This window comes from Scyliorhinus canicula, chromosome 3 (assembly GCF_902713615.1).
Source record: "Scyliorhinus canicula chromosome 3, sScyCan1.1, whole genome shotgun sequence".
In the NCBI taxonomy this organism is placed as follows: Eukaryota; Metazoa; Chordata; class Chondrichthyes; order Carcharhiniformes; family Scyliorhinidae; genus Scyliorhinus; species Scyliorhinus canicula.
This window is the reverse complement of record NC_052148.1, coordinates 48,477,015-48,496,325: the sequence shown is the minus strand read 5'-3', so window position 1 is coordinate 48,496,325 and position 19,311 is coordinate 48,477,015. Positions and strand designations below refer to the sequence as shown.

General features: G+C 44.3%; 1 protein-coding gene across 4 annotated transcripts in view; it reads left to right on the top strand.

Annotated features, from left to right (window-relative positions):
* The window catches only part of myo5b (myosin VB), a 299,598-nt gene that overhangs the window by 261,526 nt on the left and 18,761 nt on the right, over positions 1–19,311 (top strand). For 2 of the 4 annotated variants that reach the window (XM_038790508.1, XM_038790507.1), the window contains exons 30-36: positions 3,056–3,133; positions 6,164–6,362; positions 6,995–7,088; positions 8,422–8,559; positions 12,109–12,260; positions 13,020–13,109; positions 16,400–16,550. In XM_038790508.1, the coding sequence (XP_038646436.1) occupies positions 3,056–3,133; positions 6,164–6,362; positions 6,995–7,088; positions 8,422–8,559; positions 12,109–12,260; positions 13,020–13,109; positions 16,400–16,550 (902 nt within the window). The remainder of the gene's footprint in view (positions 1–3,055; positions 3,134–6,163; positions 6,363–6,994; positions 7,089–8,421; positions 8,560–12,108; positions 12,261–13,019; positions 13,110–16,399; positions 16,551–19,311) is intronic. The other 2 variants (XM_038790510.1, XM_038790509.1) reach the window with 1 other exon arrangement.

Here is a 19,311-nt window from a genome sequence, read left to right as displayed (position 1 = left end):
TGTGGGTTATTAGGGAGACACAACAGAAATTCAACCCAAGGAGGAGGAAACATGCTAAGGGGAGGACAAGGCATCCATGGCTGATGTGGGATGTCAAGGACAGCATAAATGCTAAAGAAAGGCAAACAACGTGGCGAGGATTAGTGGGAAACCAGAGGATTGGGAAGCCTTTAAACACGAGGAGAGGACAACTAAAAAAGCAATAGGGGTGGGAGAAGATGAAGTACGAGTGCAAGCTGGCTAGTAATATAAAGGAAGATAGGAAGAGATTTTTTCAATATATAAAAGGTAAGAGGGAGGCAAATATAGACATTGGACCACTAGAAAATGTGGCTGGAGAAGTAATAATGGGAAACAAAGAAATGGCAGATTAACTGAATAGTTACTTTGCATCAGTCTTCATGGTGGAAGATACCAGTGGGATGCCAGAGCTCCAGGAGAACCAGGGGGCAGAGATGAGTGCAGTGACCATTACTAAGGAGAAGGTTCTGGGGAAACTGAAAGGTCTGAAGGTGGATAAGTCACCTGGACCGGATGGCCTACACCCCAGGGTCCTAAAAGAGATAGCTGAGGAAATTGTGGAGGCATTGGTGGTGATCTTTCAGGGACCACTGGAGGCAGGAAGGGTCCCAGAGGACTGGTAGGTGGCTAATGTAACACCGCTATTTAAGAAGGGAGGGAGGCAGAAGAGGGAAATTATAGGTCGGTTAGCCTGACTTCGGTCATTGGTAAGATTTTAGAGTCCATTATTAAAGATGAGATTGCGAAGCACTTGGAAGTGCATGGTTAAATAGGACTGAATCAGCACGGCTTTGTCAAAGGGAGGTCGTGTCTGACAAATCTGTTTGAGTTCTTTGAGGCGGTAACAAGGAAGTTAGACAAAGGAGAATCAGTGGGCGTGATTTATTTAGATTTCCAGAAGGCCTTTGACAAGGTGCCGCATAGGAGACTGTTAAATAAGTTAAAAGCCCATGGTGTTAAGGGTAAGATCCTGGCATGGATAGAGGATTGGCTGACTGGCAGAAGGCAAAGAGTGGGGATAAAGGGGTCTTTTTCAGGATGGCAGCCGGTGACTAGTGGTGTGCCTCAGGGGTCTGTGCTGGGACCACAACTTTTTACAATGTACATTAATGATCTGGAAGAAGGTACTGAAGGCACTGTTGCTAAGTTTGCAGATGATACAAAGATTTGTAGAGGGACAGGTAGTATTGAGGAAGCAGGAGGGCTGCAGATGGACTTGGACAAGTTAGGAGAATAGGTAATGAAGTGGCAAATGAAATGCAATGTGGAAAAGTGTGAGATTATGCACTTTGGGAGGAGGAATCTAGGCATATTTTCTAAGTGGGGAAATGCTTCGGAACGCAGAAGCACAAAGGGACTTGGGAGTCCTTGTTCACGATTCTCTTAAGGTTAATGTGCAGGTTCAGTCAGCAGTTAAGAAGGCAAATGAAATGTTAGCATTCATGTCAAGAGGACTAGAATACAAGACCAGGGATATACTTCTGAGGCTGTATACGGCTCTGGTCAGACCCAATTTGGAATATTGTGAGCAGTTTTGGGCCCCATAGCTAAGGAAGGATGTGCTGGCCTGGGAAAGGGTCCAAAGGAGGTTCACAAGAATGATCTCTGGAATGAAAAACTTGTCGTATGAGGAACGTTTGAGGTCTGGGTCTGTACTCGTTGGAGTTTAGAAAGATGAGAGGGGATCTTATTGAAACGTACAAGATACTGAGAGGCCTGGATAGAGTGGACGTGGAGAGGATGTTTCCACGTGTAGGAAAAATAGAACCAAGGACACCATCTCTGATTAAAGGGACGATCCTTTAAAACAGAGATGAGGAGGAATTGTTTCACCCAGAGGGTGGTGACTCTGTGGAACTCTTTGCCGCAGAAGGCTGTGGAGGCCAATTCAATGAGTGTCTTTAAGACAGAGATAGATAGGTTCTTGATTATTCAGGGGATGAGGGATTATGGGGAGAAGGCAGGAGAATGGGTATGAGGAAATATCAGCCATGATTGAATGGCAGAGCACACTCGATGGGCCAAGTGGCCTAATTCTGCTCCCATGCCTTATGGACTTACGGGTCTAAGTGCTTTCATGTCCTCTTTCTCTCAGCAGAAAGCACTTAACTGCTTTTGACATGGTCAGGAGGCCATGGGGCAGTAAGGTGGCACAATGGTTAGCATTGCTGCCTTATCGTATCAGGGACCCAGTTTCAATTCCGGCCTTGGGTGACTATGTGGAATTTGCACATTCTCCCCCTGTCAGTGTGGGTTTCTTCCGGGGGCTCCGGTTTCCCCCCACAGTCCAAATATGTGCTGATTTGGTGGATTGGCCTTGCTAAATTGCTGCTTACTGTTCAAAAAATGTGTGGCCACAGACTCGGCAATTCTCCGGGGCGTATCCGCAGCTAGAGCCCGGTGCTCTACGCTGTCGTCCTACGCTAGCCCCCAGCAAAACGGGGAATCAGTGGCTGTTCTGCACCAGTTTTCCTGACTTCTCACGCCACCGTTCCCACGCCGGCATGAGGACATAGTCCCAGAATCCGAGAATCCAGCCCATAGTCTCCCAAACTGAGAATCCTGTGCGTGGTGTTCTGTCTTAGAGATGCAGAATGCTGAATTTATCATTTGTAATTTAATTCTATAAATATTGGCAAGCAATGTTGCCTTTAATCAGCATGACCAGGCAGTAACCTGTAAATTTGCATGCAGGCCATGCACAAGTCAACCCCTTTGTACACTCAAACCACCTGTACACTCCATGAAAAGAATTGGAGGGAATGTTATTGGCAAGTACTGTTTGGCAGAAAGGAAATGGAAAGGAAGATATCCCCAAAGCTGGAATCTTACCCATAGATCATGTTGAAAACAAGTAAAGTTATTATACTTCCCTTGGAGAGAAAGGAAAAAAAACGAGAATGTTGCCACTTATTCCTGTTTTCTATTTAACTCTTGCTTCCTATGTTATTACTGTCTTTGTTCTTTCTGAATTACCCTTTTGCTTTTTTCTCTCTTCTATTCCCGCTTCCTTTCTTCTGTCATTCATTTCCAGCCAGGCTGAGGACTGGCGATACCTCAATGAAGATGGCGAGCTCGGCCTGGCTTATCAAGGCCTGAAGGAAGTTGCCAGGTCAAATCTTTGTTTGCCTTTTGTATTAAATATCTGCAAGATGTGAGGGTGTTGGGAAGAATTTGATTTCTGCTTGATTGTATGAAAATAAATGGTTATTATATTTTTGAAAGCATTTGGGATGTCTGGAAAACTTTGCACCACACCTTTGCTATTCAGCTTTGGCACTGCTAAACAAAAGGGATAATGTTCATGTGGTTATTTACTATGCAGTAATTCAGGGTGTTCCTAATCCCACAGGAGTTTAGAGGTATATTGAAATATTTTTAAAGATCATAATACTTACATTTGCTGTAGGTATTTTCACAGTGTGGAACTGAGCAAACGGGTCTGAATTGAATAACAGTGGTACTTGGTTATTCTCTAAGCGTTAGTGGATAGATTGCAATGTAGCAATTGTGGTGAATGTATTATATGAATGTATATAATAATTCACAGTTATTGTAAGCGCAGGAGCACCATCCTACCACTAGGGGGAGTAGCGCTGGGAGCACTGAGGAACTTGTACTGGGCTCCACCTTTGGTTCCGCCCATGACTCCTCCCCCTAGTGCAGCTGTATAAGTATCCGTGTCCAGAGTCAGCCTGGGTCACTTCGAGTTCATCAACAGGTAACAGGCTGGCTCCGAAGTAAGTCGATTAAAGCCTAGATTCACTTCGGAAACACGTGTCTGATGAATTGATGGTTCCATCAGCAATATTGGTGAAGAGCAGGATTGGTTTCACTTGCAGTGCCTATCACAGTAGAATAACCTGTTGATGAAAAATATCGAGGGTCATGCATGAAGACTGACCACTTGGACATTGTACTGTAGTGTGGACACAACTGTGGAACTGAGGGGCTGGTTGAGCACAGTGAGCTAAACAGCTGGCTTGTAAAGCAGAACAATGCCAGCAGCGCAGGTTCAATTCTCGTACCAGCCTCCCCGAACAGGCGCCGGAATGTGGCGACTCGGGGCTTTTCACAGTAACTTCATTGAAGCCTACTTGTGACAATAAGCAATTATTAATTAATTATATTAATTATTATTTAACTAGAGGGTTTAGCTTTTTTAAAAAAAATAATGGCTGGAAAACAGCCATTTGTAAGATTTGAATGCCTTCTGTAATGAAGGAATAGAATCATAGGATTCTAGATTTTGAGAACAGAAGGAGTTTTTTGGCTTATCAAAAGCATGCCAGTTCTCTACAAGAGGAATCCAGCTAATCCCACTCCCCGCCCTTTCCACAAAGCCCTGAAATTATTTTCTTTTCAGTACTTTTCTAATTCCCTTTTGAAAACCACAATTGAATCCGCCTCTGTCAAGCTGGCAGTGCATTCTAGATTCTAACCACTTGCTGTGGAAAAGATTTTCTGCATGTTGCTCTGGTTCCTTTGTTAGTCATCATGTGCTCTCTGGTTCTCTCTGCCAATGGGAACAGTTTTAGCCCCTTCTCTGAGGCTTTTTTGAACACCTCTGGCAAATCTCCGCTCAACCTTCTCTGCTCTAATGATGCCTATGTTGTTTCTAAGCGCTGTCTATAACCTGTTGTAGAACCAGATTTAATAAGACCACTGCTAATACTTGGTTGATTTCAACCAGGATATCACTAACATGTTCTACAATTTGCTTCAGTGCCTATGACTTAAAAAGAAGAGTATTGTTAATGGTTTCTGATGGCTGAAAGCCACTTTCCTGTCATCTTGTCAGATAGTAAAGGGAGAAAGAAAGGAAGAAATACATGTGAATTTTAGTTGTATTTTATGTCGCAGAAGCACATCAAAATGGTCATCAACTTATCTGTGGTTGAAAAATGTCCTATTTGTCCAGCTGTTCTGCTCCTTGAGAAGATCATGAGAAGATGGTGGTGTAGTGGTAACGCCACTGAACTAGTACTCCAGAGGCCCAGAGTAATGTTCTGGCGATACGAGTTCAAATCCCACCACAGCAGCTGGTGGAATATAAATTCCGTTAACAAAATCTGGAATATGGAACTAGTAATGGTGACCGTGGGGCAGCACGGTGGTTAGCATTGATGCCCCTCCGCTCCAGGGACCCCGGCCTCGGGCACTTTCCCCATATGTCTGTGTGGGTTTCCACCAGGTGCTCCAGTTTCCTCCCACAGTTCAAAGATGTGCAGGTTAGGTGGATTGGCCATGCTAAATTGCCCCATTAGTGTCCAAATGTTAGATGGGGTTACTGTGTTCCAGGGATAGGGTGGAGGTATGGACTTAAGTAGTGTGCTCTTTCAAGGACTGGTGTAGACTTGATGGGCTGCATGGTCTCTTTCTGCACTGTAAATTCTAGGATTCAATGACTCTGAATATTGATTGTTCCAGAAACCCATCTAGTTCACTAATGTCCTTGGGGGGGAGGAAATATGTCATTCCTACCTGATCTGACCAACATGAGACTCCAGATCCACAGCAATATGGTTGCCACTTAACTGCCCTCTGAAATGGCCCAGCCTGAGGCCTCTCCGTTCAAGGGTAGTCAGGGAAGGACAATAAATGCTGGTTACATCCCATGAAAGAAAGAACAAAACAAAAACGAATCAATCACTGTAGATCACCCAACCTTTCACATTGTAGTGGCATTTCAGAGGGCATTTAAGAGACAGCCACTTGGCTGTGGATCTGGATGACAAATTTTCCTTTCCTAAAGGAAATTTGTTGTTTTTTAAAAAAACTATTGACAATGGTTTTATGGTTATCATTACACTTCTAATTCCAGATTTTTACTGAATTCAAATTTTCCCATTTGCCATGGCGGGATTCAAGCCCACCTCCGTGGAGCATTACACTGGGTGCCTGGATTACAAGTTCAGTGATAATACCACTACGCCATGTGTTCGTTGTAATACAGTAAATTATTAGTGGACTTCGATGTGAAGTTAGAACTGGTTACTTGGTTAAGTAACACAAACTCACAATAATGAATCAAAAGCTTTATCTATTTTGATAAAGGAAAAAAGGTAGTGTATTAAGAAAGAAACCTTTGGGACCAGTGTTTCCAGGTGGCGTTTTCTAATTTGATGCTATTGTGTCACAGGCTTCTGGAGACACAGTTGCAGACTCAAATCAGACAGCACGAGGAGGAGGTGGAAAGAATGCAGGCTCAGATCGAGGGTCTGAAGGAGGAAATGGAAAAGCAGCAGCAAATCCTCACACAGACCCTACAGATGTCTCCAGAAGCACGCATTGAATATAATGTGCAACAGGAGATCACGCGCCTCACCAATGAGAATCTGGTAAGAATGCCAGTCCTGGTGCCTGCAGTGGCATTCAGACTTATACTTAGATTTAAGTAGACCATAATACACTCTGGAGTATAGTATATTTCTGTAGCTTTGTGTTAATTTAAACAATCACTTATTTACCACAGCTTTTTGTTAATTTAAACAACCTCTTCACATAGTCCATTTCCAACATTTCACTTTCCCTCCTTAACCTCTTTATCTCCATTTCTGGTGATAGACTGACCACCAATATTCATTACAAATACACCGATTCCCACTGCTACCTCAACTACAGCTCCTCACTCCCTGCTTCCTGTAAGTTCTCCATCCCATTCTCCCAGTTCCTCCCCCTCTATTGCATCTGTTCTGATGATGCCACCTTCAAAAATGGTGCTTCTGACATGGATGCTTTTTTTATTAAACGAGGTTCCCCCCCAGCAGTGGTTAACAGGGCACTCGACTGGGTTTGGCCCATCTCCCATAGATCTGCCCTCACCCCTTCCCCCTCCCTCCCGGAACCCTGATACGGTCCCCCTTGTCCTGACTCCTCACCCCACTAGTCTCCGCATTCAAAGCATCATCCTCTGTCAATCCTGCCAGCTCAATCACAATGCTGCCATGAAACATATAATTCTGTATTCTAGGACCTTAAAGAGCTGGTAGAGAAACAGGAGAAGAATGAGAAGAAGCTGAAGAAGCAACTCAAGATCCACATGAAGAAAGTTCAAGATCTTGAAGGTATAACTGCGTTTAAAACATTATTGTCTGTGATCAGATCTGGGGGATTCCTGAACTGCGTGGTTCCATTCTGTTGATTTAACGCTCCCCTGCCAATGGGTTTAAAGACCGGGGGGTGGTGGGTAACATTAAACCTATTGGGTAGCCTGCTCACCACAATTTTACTGGTGGCAGTGTGGGTCTGGGTAGCTTGCACCTCACTGCACCAATTGAGGCTCTTGGGTGGTATGCCTATCTATGGGCCTCATCCTGCTGCTGCCGGGATTATTGACCATTAAATTCTAAAAGGCAACCATCCTTTCCCCACAGACCTTTTAGCCTTGGTGGGGGTCGTACAACAGGGACCACGTTGTCTCATATAGTTCAGCTCATGGTTACCAGCTGAGCTAGTTGGGGAGACCTTTAGGTCCAGCTGTAGACTCCAAATCAAACATTTAACGTTACTGGTCCTCAATCCTTTATGGGTGAGTCGTGACTATTAGAAGCAAAGATGGGTGTAAGCTTATGTGTATTCAAGACAGTGCATGTAGACGTACAAATGGATATTTTACTCTGACATGCGCAAAGCTTTAATTGAGAAAAACAAAGTAATATTTTATCTTGGATAAATATCCAGTCTAGTGCCTTGTGCACTCTATTCCAAATTCAACTTTAGCCAAGAGATAATATTAATCAGGTCTGGCACAACTTGAATTGTTCCTTTCAATAAGATTGTTTTAAAATTGAATGTTTGGAATGTTGGGGAGATCTACAGGCTCTCCTGAACTCTCCTTGGGAAAAGCGGGCCTCGGTTGTTGAGTCTTAAAACATGAAGGTTCCAGATTTCATCCCTAGTCTGTTCCCAATTATCTTCCCCGAGTTGAAGTAATAGTGGGAACAGCCTTAGAGTCAACCACCAGACAGGGAAAATTCAGGCAGGATACTCTTGTTCACTAAGTTACTCCTGCCAAAGGAAAAGGGAAAGTATGGGCACGTTGGGCGCAATTTTGACAGGGCTGTACTCAACATTAATAAGGAAGAGGATGTGAGAAATGTGGGAGGAAATATTAACTACAGGGATAAGTCTAAAGTTGGAAAGGAGAGACATGATCATATTTAACATTGGTGCGAAATAGGACTGATGCCAAAAGTTCAGGGTGGTTTCCCTACATTTTGACTTATGGAATATTGCAACTTTACATATATTCTCACTCTTGCAGCAGAAGAAAAGAGCTACATAGTTGATTGCATCATTTTGTAAGGCGTATGCACATTTAATGCTTATTTATTAACTCATTTTAATTGCTTTCAAGTTCCTTCTATTAATTAAATGTGGTGTTTAATGTGTTATTAGCAAGAAACTCCGTGCAGAAGGAGCCAAGGCCCGAACTAACCAGGCAGGTCACTGTGCAACGGAAAGAGAAGGAATTCCAGGGAATGTTGGAATATCACAAGGAGGATGAATCCCTGCTTATTCGCAACCTCATCACAGGTACTCAGCACTGGGATTTCAGACTGACTGCAGCTGTACAAGAAGGCAGCTCAGCATCACCTTCTCAAGGGCAATTGTTCTCTCCTTAATTGGCTCTGTTTATGGCGGTTAATATGGTCACCGTCCTTAATTCTAATTATACTTGCTCAAGAGTCGCCAGGTATCTTTCCGATACCGCCACAAGGTACAAAACCGAATACTGATCAAAGACTCGATACACCAGTTAGTAAGTTCAAAACCAATACTCATTTATTTACACACAGTCAATGATACTCATGCACAATTTCTACTCACTAAACTATCACTACTACTAAAAGCCTATACTTAGCTTCGGGTGCCCACTCAGTCAGAGGAACAATGGCCGTTGTCCGGTTCTGAGGCTGCAGGCATCGAACTTGTATAGAATAGTAGCTAGGAGCGTCTATCTCGTAGCGTGCGTTGACTTTGGACTTACTTGTCTGGTGCAGCTGCTAGGCAGGTCTCTTGCTGCTGAGAGCCAAGGCCAAGAAGAGCGATTCTGTCTTAGGGGCTTCCTCTTATACCCCAAAGGGGCTTCGCGTGCTTTTGGGCGGGCCTTGAACTTGGCCCCAATTAATTGGACCATATTCTAATTGATTTTCTCCAATAAAGGGGTGGCTGCCTGATCGCTGGGCAGGCCCTAGGTGACCATTGGCCTGCTTTGTTTTAGTCTCCTCTGGCGCTGGGGTGTCTGCTTTGGTATCGTTTGCTTAAATGTTTCTCTTTTGTCCCCGGAGATGGCTTATTAGTATGCTAATGGCTTTGCAGTATCGGTCTTGTCTGGGAGCTGCAAACTCCAATCCACAGATAAACCCTGCGTTGGCTTGCTTTCTCAGCATTGTCCAATTTTCCCTTCATTCTCTGCAAGTGTCCATTTTGTAATCGGGACGTGGCCACCCCAGGTGGCTACACAATTAAGGGTGAACAATATTTGCTGGTGTTGCAGTGATGCCCACTGAAGTGTTGGCTAGTGTAGACTTGAGAGATGAACGGACACTTCCAACACTGATGAAGGTTCAACTCAATTTTATTAACTACTTCTAACTAACTAACACACGATGACTGTGGGTCTAAATGATGCTAACTTAAACTAGAGACCTAAGCCTTGCCCAAACCAGTTGATTCTCTCAGCACATGGTGTGAGTCGTGCTGGGCTGAATAAGTTCCTGTTACACTGAGAGGCAGCACCCAGAATGAGCAGGAACCGTGGTGCCCTCTGCCTTTATAGTGTGTGTATTCTAACTGGTGATTGGCTGCGGTGTTTGTACATGTTGATTGGTCCCTGTGTGTGTCCATCAGTGTGTGTCTGCACCATGATATACTGGTATATATTATGACACCCACATCCCAGTGTTCAAAGTAGATGGAGATGGTGGGCAAATTTTCTCTCAAAATCCCCCAAAAAGTTTTCCGAGGTCTTGTGGTACAGTGGGTAGCATCCCGACCTCTGGGCCAAAAGCTCCAATTCAAGTCCCACTTAAGGACGTGATGACCACGGAGGTTGCGTTCATAACGTGGCCAAACGGGTTGAATATCAGCCTGAAAATCCTTGCAAACTGCCTGATGGCAGGCAGTGAGAGCAAGAGCGTTACCTGGTGAACCGTACTGCAGCAGGCAAAGGCAAATCACTGCAGTACTTGGCCAAGCATATTCATAGACCAATGCAATGGAAGTCCATGGTCACCGACACCCACTTAGTGCATGGCCCCTGAAGTACGAGAAGGATACAAGGCCATAGACCTGAAACGTTAACTCTGTTTCAACTCCACAGCTAATGGCTGACCTGTTGAGTATTTCCAGCATTTCTTGTTTTTTCTATTCCATTAAATACAGCCCTGGTTTGTGTAATCTCTGCTCGTTATTTAATCCTTGGAATCTATGTAACATTTTGCAAAATCTATGTGTTTCCCTTTTATTTGATGATTATTTGAATGGTGATTTTCAGTCCAATTCCCCCCCCTCCAACCCCCCACCGTGTTAACTGGCTCATCAACAAGTGAAAATAATTTTTTACTGTTCGCCGATTCATAACCTTTCAGAATTTTGAAAATCTGTTACATCCTCTTTAATGTTCCCTGTTATAGTAAAAAAGTGTTCCTGATAATCCTTTCCATCACAGCAGTTTCCTTCATATAATCAGATGATTAGAACTGTATGTAATGATCCGATCGCGTTTCCTGATTTCAGCATCAGCCAACGGAGAATCCAACCCCATATCTATCTGCATTTTTACCTTTAAAGATCTATGCATTGACATCCTTCACTATGTCGCTTCTTTCATTCTTAAGAATCTTACCTTTGCAGATGGATTTTCCATTAGTGTAAATCTTTGCAAACTTTTACTGCTTCAACTCTGCATTGAGCTACATGTGTCCACTTCAGTAAGCTGTCAGTTTTGACTGGTATCACCATGGTGCAGCATGCATCCCTTTTTGAAATAAGCTGTATCATATGAAAAAATATACCAAGAAATAAATTATATCTCACTCTCTACTTTTTCCTCAATTAAATACCAGCAGCAATTTTTAAACTGTGAGGATGGTGTGGACAGAAGCTGGATTGAATAACTAATTATTCCAGTCTTCTTCCCAATAGGCCATGTGCCAATACTGTCAGCAGGATTGTTGTTTGATTCTGTCATGGGATGTGGACATCGCCAGCATCATAGAATCCCTACAGTAAAGAAGGAGGCCACTCGACTCATCGAGTCTGCACCAACCTTCAAAAGACCACTCCACCTAGTCCAAACCCCAATCCCCCGCCCTATTGCTGCAACCCCACCCTCGGGGGCAATTTAGTATGACCAATCCACCTAACCTGCACATCTTTGGACTATGGAAGGAACCCCCCCCAGACACGAGGAGAATGTGCAAACTCCACAGTCACCCGAGGTCAGAATCGAATCAGTGTCCTTGGCGCTGTGAGGCAGCAGTGCCAACCACTCTGCCACACCAACCCAGAGCACACTACCTAAGCCAACTCCCCCACCCTATCCACGTAACCCAACCTAACCTGTACATCTTTCGACACTAAGGGGCAATTTAACATGACCAATACACCTAACCTGCACATCTTTGGGCTGTGGGAGGAAACCTTAGCATCTGGAGGAAACCCACGCAGACACGGGGAGAACGAGCAGAATGGGCATGTGTTGCCAATCCCTAAATTGTCCATCAGCTGAGCGACTTGTTGGACCATTTCAGAAGGCAACTAAGAGTCGACCACATTGCTATGGATCTGTAGTCACATGTAGGCCAGAGCTGACCAAGGATGTCCTTCCCAAAAAGGATATTAGTGAACCAGGTTAGAGTTTTTATAACAATTGATGATGACTGTCATCGTCACCATTACTGATGGCCAACTTTATATTCCAGATTTAAATAATTGAATTTACATTCCACCAGCCTCTGTCGTGAGAATTGAACCCATGTTCCCAGAACATTAGCCTGGGGACCTCTGGATGACCACAAACAATTGTCTTCTCATTGTGATTGAACTGTACTGTGTTTGCTTCTTCTCACCCATTTCTAGACCTAAAGCCTCAAACGGTCTCTGCCACGGTGCCAGGCCTACCTGCATACATCCTCTTTATGTGCCTTAGACATGCAGATTACGTTAATGACGACCAGAAGGTCCATTCGCTCCTCACTAGTACCATCAATGGCATCAAGAAAGTATTAAAGGTGAGGGATTCATTTCTTCAATCCAGCCAGTGAATGTTTCCAGAGTAAGTTTGGAGTTAAATGAGATTCTGTTGATTTAGACATTACTTAGAATTTAGTACGCTGTTGCACATTTCCATAAAGTAATAGGATTCAATAATAGGAACCAGGGGCTGATTTAGCACAGTGGGCTAAACAGCTGGCTTGTAATGCAGAACAATGCCAGCAGCGCGGGTTCAATTCCTGTACCAGCCTCCCCGAACAGGCGCTGGAATGTGGCGACTAGGGGCTTTTCACAGTAACTTCATTGAAGCCTACTTGTGACAATAAACAATTATTATTATTATTATTTAACCCCTCCATCCCTGAAGGCCAGTTTACAGTTTCATGGAAATAGCCATTCACCCATGCAACCTTCCTTGCCTTTTGCGGATAAAAATGCAGTAAGTGTCAACTGGATACATAAGAGCATTACAGTTGAGGTTGTTCCCAACTACATAGAGATTATTTTTATCAGGAATCATTGGATACCATGGGCAGGGCCTCTTGTATATTTTTGTTTTCTCTTCCTGGTCATTACACTGAGCCCAATTAGAGTATCTCAGCTAATTCAGTGCACACTAGAAATTACAATCTATTACCTTCCTGGTCTCACCTAGTTTCACAATTGACCATGAAGGAAACCACAAAGATTTTATTAAAATGTCAAGTATACCAGAGTTTATTGCTATATTTCAGCTGTTCTGTTGTTAACCGTAGATTTTGTTACTTGTTTTTCAGAAACACAATGCTGATTTTGATGTAACATCATTTTGGTTGTCCAACAGTTGCCGCCTGCTACACTGTTTAAAACAATACAGTGGCGATGAAGTAAGTCTGATTTATCATTTGTACTCAGCAGCGAACCATGTTTTGTGTATTCTTTCTGAAAACAAAATAGAATATTCTTCAGCAAAGTAGGAAGTCCTTGCTGGAGAAAGTGAGACTTTGTCTGGCCATCAAGCACTCCCAGATCAAGAATAGCAGAGACAGCTGGAGCAAAGGTTCCCTCTAATCATTCCCAATGACGTGCCTCATCCCAGCCTCAGAATAACACCACCTTCAACGCAATGCAATGCAATTGGGGATTTTTAGGTTGCTATATCAGCAACCTCTGAGTGAGATTACCACTTTGGGAGAATCATTAAAGGCAGCTTTGTGTTTTGGAAGCAAGGCCACAAGGATTAGTACATCATTTCATAGGCAAAGATTGATGAACCCACAGTACAAAATGATGAGCCCCAATTGGATATCTTACTGAGCTCAACTGGTGAAAATTGCCAAGCTTCAGGAAAGGTGCGAGACAAAGGGAAACATGCTTCTTCCATATTGCTGGTGATTTGCTAAAAACCTTGTTTATTTCATAGAAAAGAATGATAGAGCAGAGAAGGAGTCCATTCAGCCCATTGTGGTAGAGCTGTCCAATTAGTTATTTAGGTATAATGTTCTTGTAAATATGAAATATCTGCTACATTTGCAGCATAATTCCACTCTAATTTTTATAGTTAATAATGTGATTTTTAAGTCACTTACAAAGCTAATCGCCATAAATATTGTGGGACTTATAAAGGAAATTTTCAAAATATTAATACAATGCTGAAAAACAAAAAACTGGAAATACTCGGCAGGTAAGGCAGCATTTGTGGAGAGAGAGGAATAGAGTAAATGAGTGGAATTATAGTTAAAATGAAGGAAGATTCACCAGACTGAATTTGATGCATTCCCCTACCCCCAGAAAATAGTTTGAAGACGAGGAGATTTAATTGATCGAGAACTGAGGTGTTGGAACCCTTCCAACTTCCCACTTCTGTGCAGTTAAGTCTGATTAAAGTTTGTGGATGTCCTTCCAGCATGGATACAGATAGAGACCCACATAAGGGCCTCATCCCACCACTGCTAGTGGGAAAGTTGCCACATGGGAAGCCCGAAAAGCAAATCCTCCCTCCCCTGAAATCCTCCCACGACAACTTTCAATCTTGCCCTTACGCACATTTTTCCTGTGGTACTTCTTTGATCTTTGGCCTCTGGTGGGTGAATTGCCGGCAGATTCCTCCACTTTGATGGATGAAGAGCTGGAGGAGCAGAATTCCTATCCCTGGGGTCCTAATACCGAGAAGGCATGTCACTGGCCAGTGAAATGCCTAATGGGCCTTTCTGGATTGAAGCACTGCAAGGTCCTGTTGGTCCCCTGATCAACAGGTGGAACTCTGGTTGTAAACATTAGATTTTGCCCACTGTGTCCTATTTTTTCAATGCCTTGAACCTCAATTTGAATCAAATAAAACGTTTAATGCTTATAATCATACAAAAGTACAACACAAAGGAGGATATTCAGCCTACTGCATCTGTGCTGACTCTTTGAAAGAACTATCTAATTTGTCCCACTCCCGACCTCTGTCATCGTAGCCCTATAACAGTTTCCTATAAGGTTTATATCATTCAAGATATGTGGGCTTTTCTGGCTAGGCCAGTACTTATTGCCCTTGAGAAGATGGTGATGACCTGCCTCCTTAAAGCACTGCAGTCCATGTGGCGTAGGTACATCCATAGTGATGTTTGGGTAGGAGTTCCAGATATTTAACCCAGCAACAAGTCAGGATGGTGAGTGCCTTGGAGGGGGGCTTCCAGGTGGTGGTGTTCCCTAATACCTCTGTGGGAGGGTGGGCTAGGAGCCATTGAGTTTCAGTGCTGATCAGGGCACCCTTTGTAGATAGTGCCCTGGTCTCTGGGGAGCCAGGTGCCATCTCCATCAGGCCCTGCCCCACGAAAGTGACGCCATAAATCACGGCCACTCATTTTTTTTCCTTTAAAGACACTCCAGATCTATAGAGAAAACTGGCCTGTGCAACTGGGGAGTTACACGTCAGTTTTCAGTCTGAGCCTGACAATTTGCCAATTTTCAAACAACAGATTCTGCCTGTTGTTCCCAGTTCTGTGAACCCTCATCGTGTGTCACCAATCCTTTGTGTCAACCTATCTGTGCACCTGCAGCATGTCATCCTTGATACCATGATAGTAAATCTCTTCTACCCCTGCGTTAAGGCCTTGACATTTTCCTAAAATGTGGTCATAAATTGAACATGATACTCCACCTAACTCCGTCTAACTGGTGTAAGTTTAACAACCTTCTTGCTTTTTTACTGTTAAGACCTCCGTAATTAAAACTTTTTTAATAGTTTGCTCAACATTTCCTACTGCCTTAAATGATTTGCACACATCTATCTCTCGGGTCTGTCTGTTCCTGAACCCCCTTTAAATTTTACTAATTAGTTTATGTTGGTTCTCCTTATTCCTCCTACCAAAAGTGAATTACTTCACACCGTTAAATGTCATCTGCCATGTGTCTGACCACTTCAACTATCTATTTCCCCGTGACATCTGTTACTTTCCTCCTCTTGTTTAACATTTTTCTGAATTTTGTATAATCAGGGCAAGCTTTGAAATTCAACCAAGTTCAGGTCATTAGTGCAGTGATCTTAATAACATCCCCTTGGGAACTGCACTGTTTGCTTCACTACAGTCTTGGGGGGGGGGGGGGGGGAGTTCACCACTCCCTGCTTACTGTACCTTAGCCAATTTCGTCCCTTTTATCCCTGGTCTTTAATTTTGTTGACAAATCTATAATGTGTTACTTTGTCAAATACCTTTTGCAAGTTCATACATGCATCGATCACACAAGCCTCATTAATCATCTCCATTAGTGCACCCAAGAACTCAATCAAGTCGGTTAAACTCAATTTGTTTTCTTTAATTACCCCATACTTTTCACTGTGGGGGGAAAAAAAGCTGGGTTTTTTTCTCTGACACTGATGTGTATTATTCGGCATGTTTCATTTTGACATTTATTTGGGAAATTAGAAACCATGCACGACAGCGTCCTTGCAGGAAGAGATGAAATGGGGAAAACCAGTTCCCCTTTTTTGGATATGCTGAAGGCATGATAAACACGTTAGTTTTTTCTTCCTAATGCTTTTAAGAAATATATAAAGATGTGACTATTTTATTGAGTCTTTTTATTAGGCTTTTGTGGAACTGTTCATTACTGGTTTGGTTGCTTGTGAAAATAAGCCAAATGCAAGGACAGAATCTTATTTTCTCACATCCCTTCTCAATTCCTTCAGGATTTTATGAAGCAAAATAATACACGACAGAATGAGCACAGCCTCAAGAACTTTGACCTCACGGAGTATCGTCAGGTTCTAAGTGACCTTTCTATTCAGATCTATCAGCAGATGATTAAAGTTGCAGAAGGTCTCCTTCAGTCCATGATAGGTAAGCTTCTTATTGCAAAATGCTTTTGTTTAAATGAGAGGGAAGTACAGCTCCACACGCATTAATAACCTTTGTTATTCTAATGGCCACTCTTCATATATGAGCTTGGACAGTGAGGGTTGGCGGTTTATTTGGAATGTTCAGCATTGTACATAGTGTCATGGTTGAACTTGATATGGACCTCGCCTGTTATCCACATCTTCCACTCAAAGGTGATTAAATATTAATCAAATGTATTCCAGCTGATTTCTCTTCTCCATCCCCATCCCAACCCCACTTTAGCGTCTGGGCATAATTGTGCTGAAGCTATTCTTAGCAAACCGACTTACAACCCACATGAGATCAACTAATTGCACATTGATTTGAGATTTGAGGTTTTGTAGTCAGCAGCAGGAAACTGAAGTTGGTACGGTTTCTGGGTTCCAAACCTACTTCGGGGAAGCGGTGATCAATTAGATTTTCATGGGGGCAAACATTCAATTGGCATGGAAATAAGTTCTCAGTCCAATTAAGGATGATCAACAGGATCTTGAAGCTGGAGGGCCAATTGGAGGTCTGACAGTTGACAGGAGCAGCAAGCAACCTGCAGTGGATAATAAGTAACTGAGACGGCATAAAAACACAATGGGTGCGGTCAGCTATGATGGAGCAACATCGGAATCCTTTGGTATGCTCAGTGGGTTTAAACAAGGTTGTGTTGTGTCACCGACACGCTTTGGCATATTGCTGCTGTCATATGCCTTCAAGTCATCTGATTTACCTTGGGTATCTGGTTCCTCACTTGATTCTTGGAGCTGTCTCTTTAACTCAAAGCAATTTTCTCTGTCTTTTACTTGAATTCCAGTCAACAGTTCCTTGTTCAAAATCCAGTTCCGTTTGTCCCTCTGACTTCAGCCTTTCTAGGACCTCTCTATTCTGGAATTATCTGTTCTTTAGTTTCTGGGACTTATTCCCAGGGTAGAGCGGTCAATTACTAGGGAGCATAGGTTTAAGGTGCGAGGGGCAAGGTTTAGAGGAGATGTACGAGGCAAGTTTTTTACACAGAGGGTAGTGGGTGCCTGGAACTGACTGCCAGAGGAGGTGGTGGAAACAGGGACGATAGTGATGCTTAAGGGGCATCTTGATAAATACATGAATAGGATGGGAATAGAGAGATATGGAACCCGGAAGTGTAGAAGATTTTAGTTTAGACGGGCAGCATGGTCGACATAGACTTGGAGGGCCGAAGGGCCTATTCCTGTGCTGTACTTTTCTTTGTTCTTATTTTCTTCCCATTACTTAATTATTCTATGTCGGGCAGAGCTGTGAGGGTTGTTTCCTAGAACAAAGAGAACAAAGAAAAGTACAGAACAGGAACAGGCTCTTCGACCCTCCAAGCCTGTGCCGATCATACCGGTCCTTGGAAAGAGGACCCGACTTAACCCCACACCTCCACCCTCTCCCTGTAACCCAGTAACAGATGCCCTAACTTAAAAAACAACCTTTTGCCCTTACTCAGTCTGTATTCCTCTATTTTCTCCCTATTCATGTACCCATCCAGATGCCTCTTAAATGTTCCGGATGTGCCTGCTTCCACCACATCCTCTGGCAGTGCACCCAGGCACCCATCACTCTCTGTGAAAAACTTACTCTGCACATTTCCCTTAAACTTTCCCCCTCTCACCTTGAACCTGTGCCCCGTGTAATTTACACCTCCACACTTGGAAAAAGCCACTGATTGTCCACCCTGTCTACGCCTCTCATAATTTTGTAGACCTCTATCAGGTCTCCCCACAGCCTCCATCTTTTCAGTGAAAATAATCCTAATCTATTCAACCTCTCCTCATAGCCAACACCCTCGATACCAGGTAACATCCTGGTGAACATTCTTTACACTCTCTCCAAAGCTTCCATGTCCTTCTGATAATGTGGTGAGCAGAACTGCACGTACTACTACAAATGCTGCTAACAAAGATTTTATATTGTTGCAACATGGGGCGAAATTCTCCGACCTCCTACAAGGTCGGAGAATCGCCCGGGACTGGCGAAAATCCCGCCCTCACCGTGGCCGGAATTCTCTGGCACCCGGGAATTGGCAGGGGCGGGAATCGCGCCGCGCCGATCGGCGTGCCCCCTGCGGCGATTCTCCGGCCCGCAATGGGCCGAAGTCCCGCCGCTGAGAAGCCTCTCCCGCCGCCGTGGTTTCAACCACCTCTGGTGGCGGCGGGATCAGCGGCGCAAGCGGGGTCCTGGGGGGGGGCGGGGCGGGGCGATCGGACCCCGGGGGGTGCCCCCATGGTGGCCAGGCCCGCGATCGGGGCCCACCAATCGGCGGGCGGGCTAGTGCCATGGGGGCACTCTTTTTCTTCCGCCACGGCCTCCACCATGGCGGAGGCGGAAGAGAATCCTCTAGCGTGCATGCGCCGGTGGTGACGCCGGCGGCAGCCGACGCACCGGCACATGCACGAACCGGCGAAGGTCTTTCGGCCGGCGCCGGGTGTCAAAGGCCGCTGGCGCCGGTTTTGCCGCCAGTCGGCGTGGCGCCAACCACTCCGGCGCGGGCCTAGCTGGAGTGGTTGGCGCCACTCCGCTACGCCAGGACCCCCCGCCCCGCCGGGTAGGTGAGAATCCTGGCCATGATTTCCCAACTCCTGTATTCAATGCTCCGGCTGATGAAGGCAAGCATGCCAAAGGCCTTCTTAATCACCTTGGCCATCTGTGTTGCCACTTTTAGGGAACTGTGGACCTGCACACCCAGATCCCTCTGTATGTTAAAGTTCCC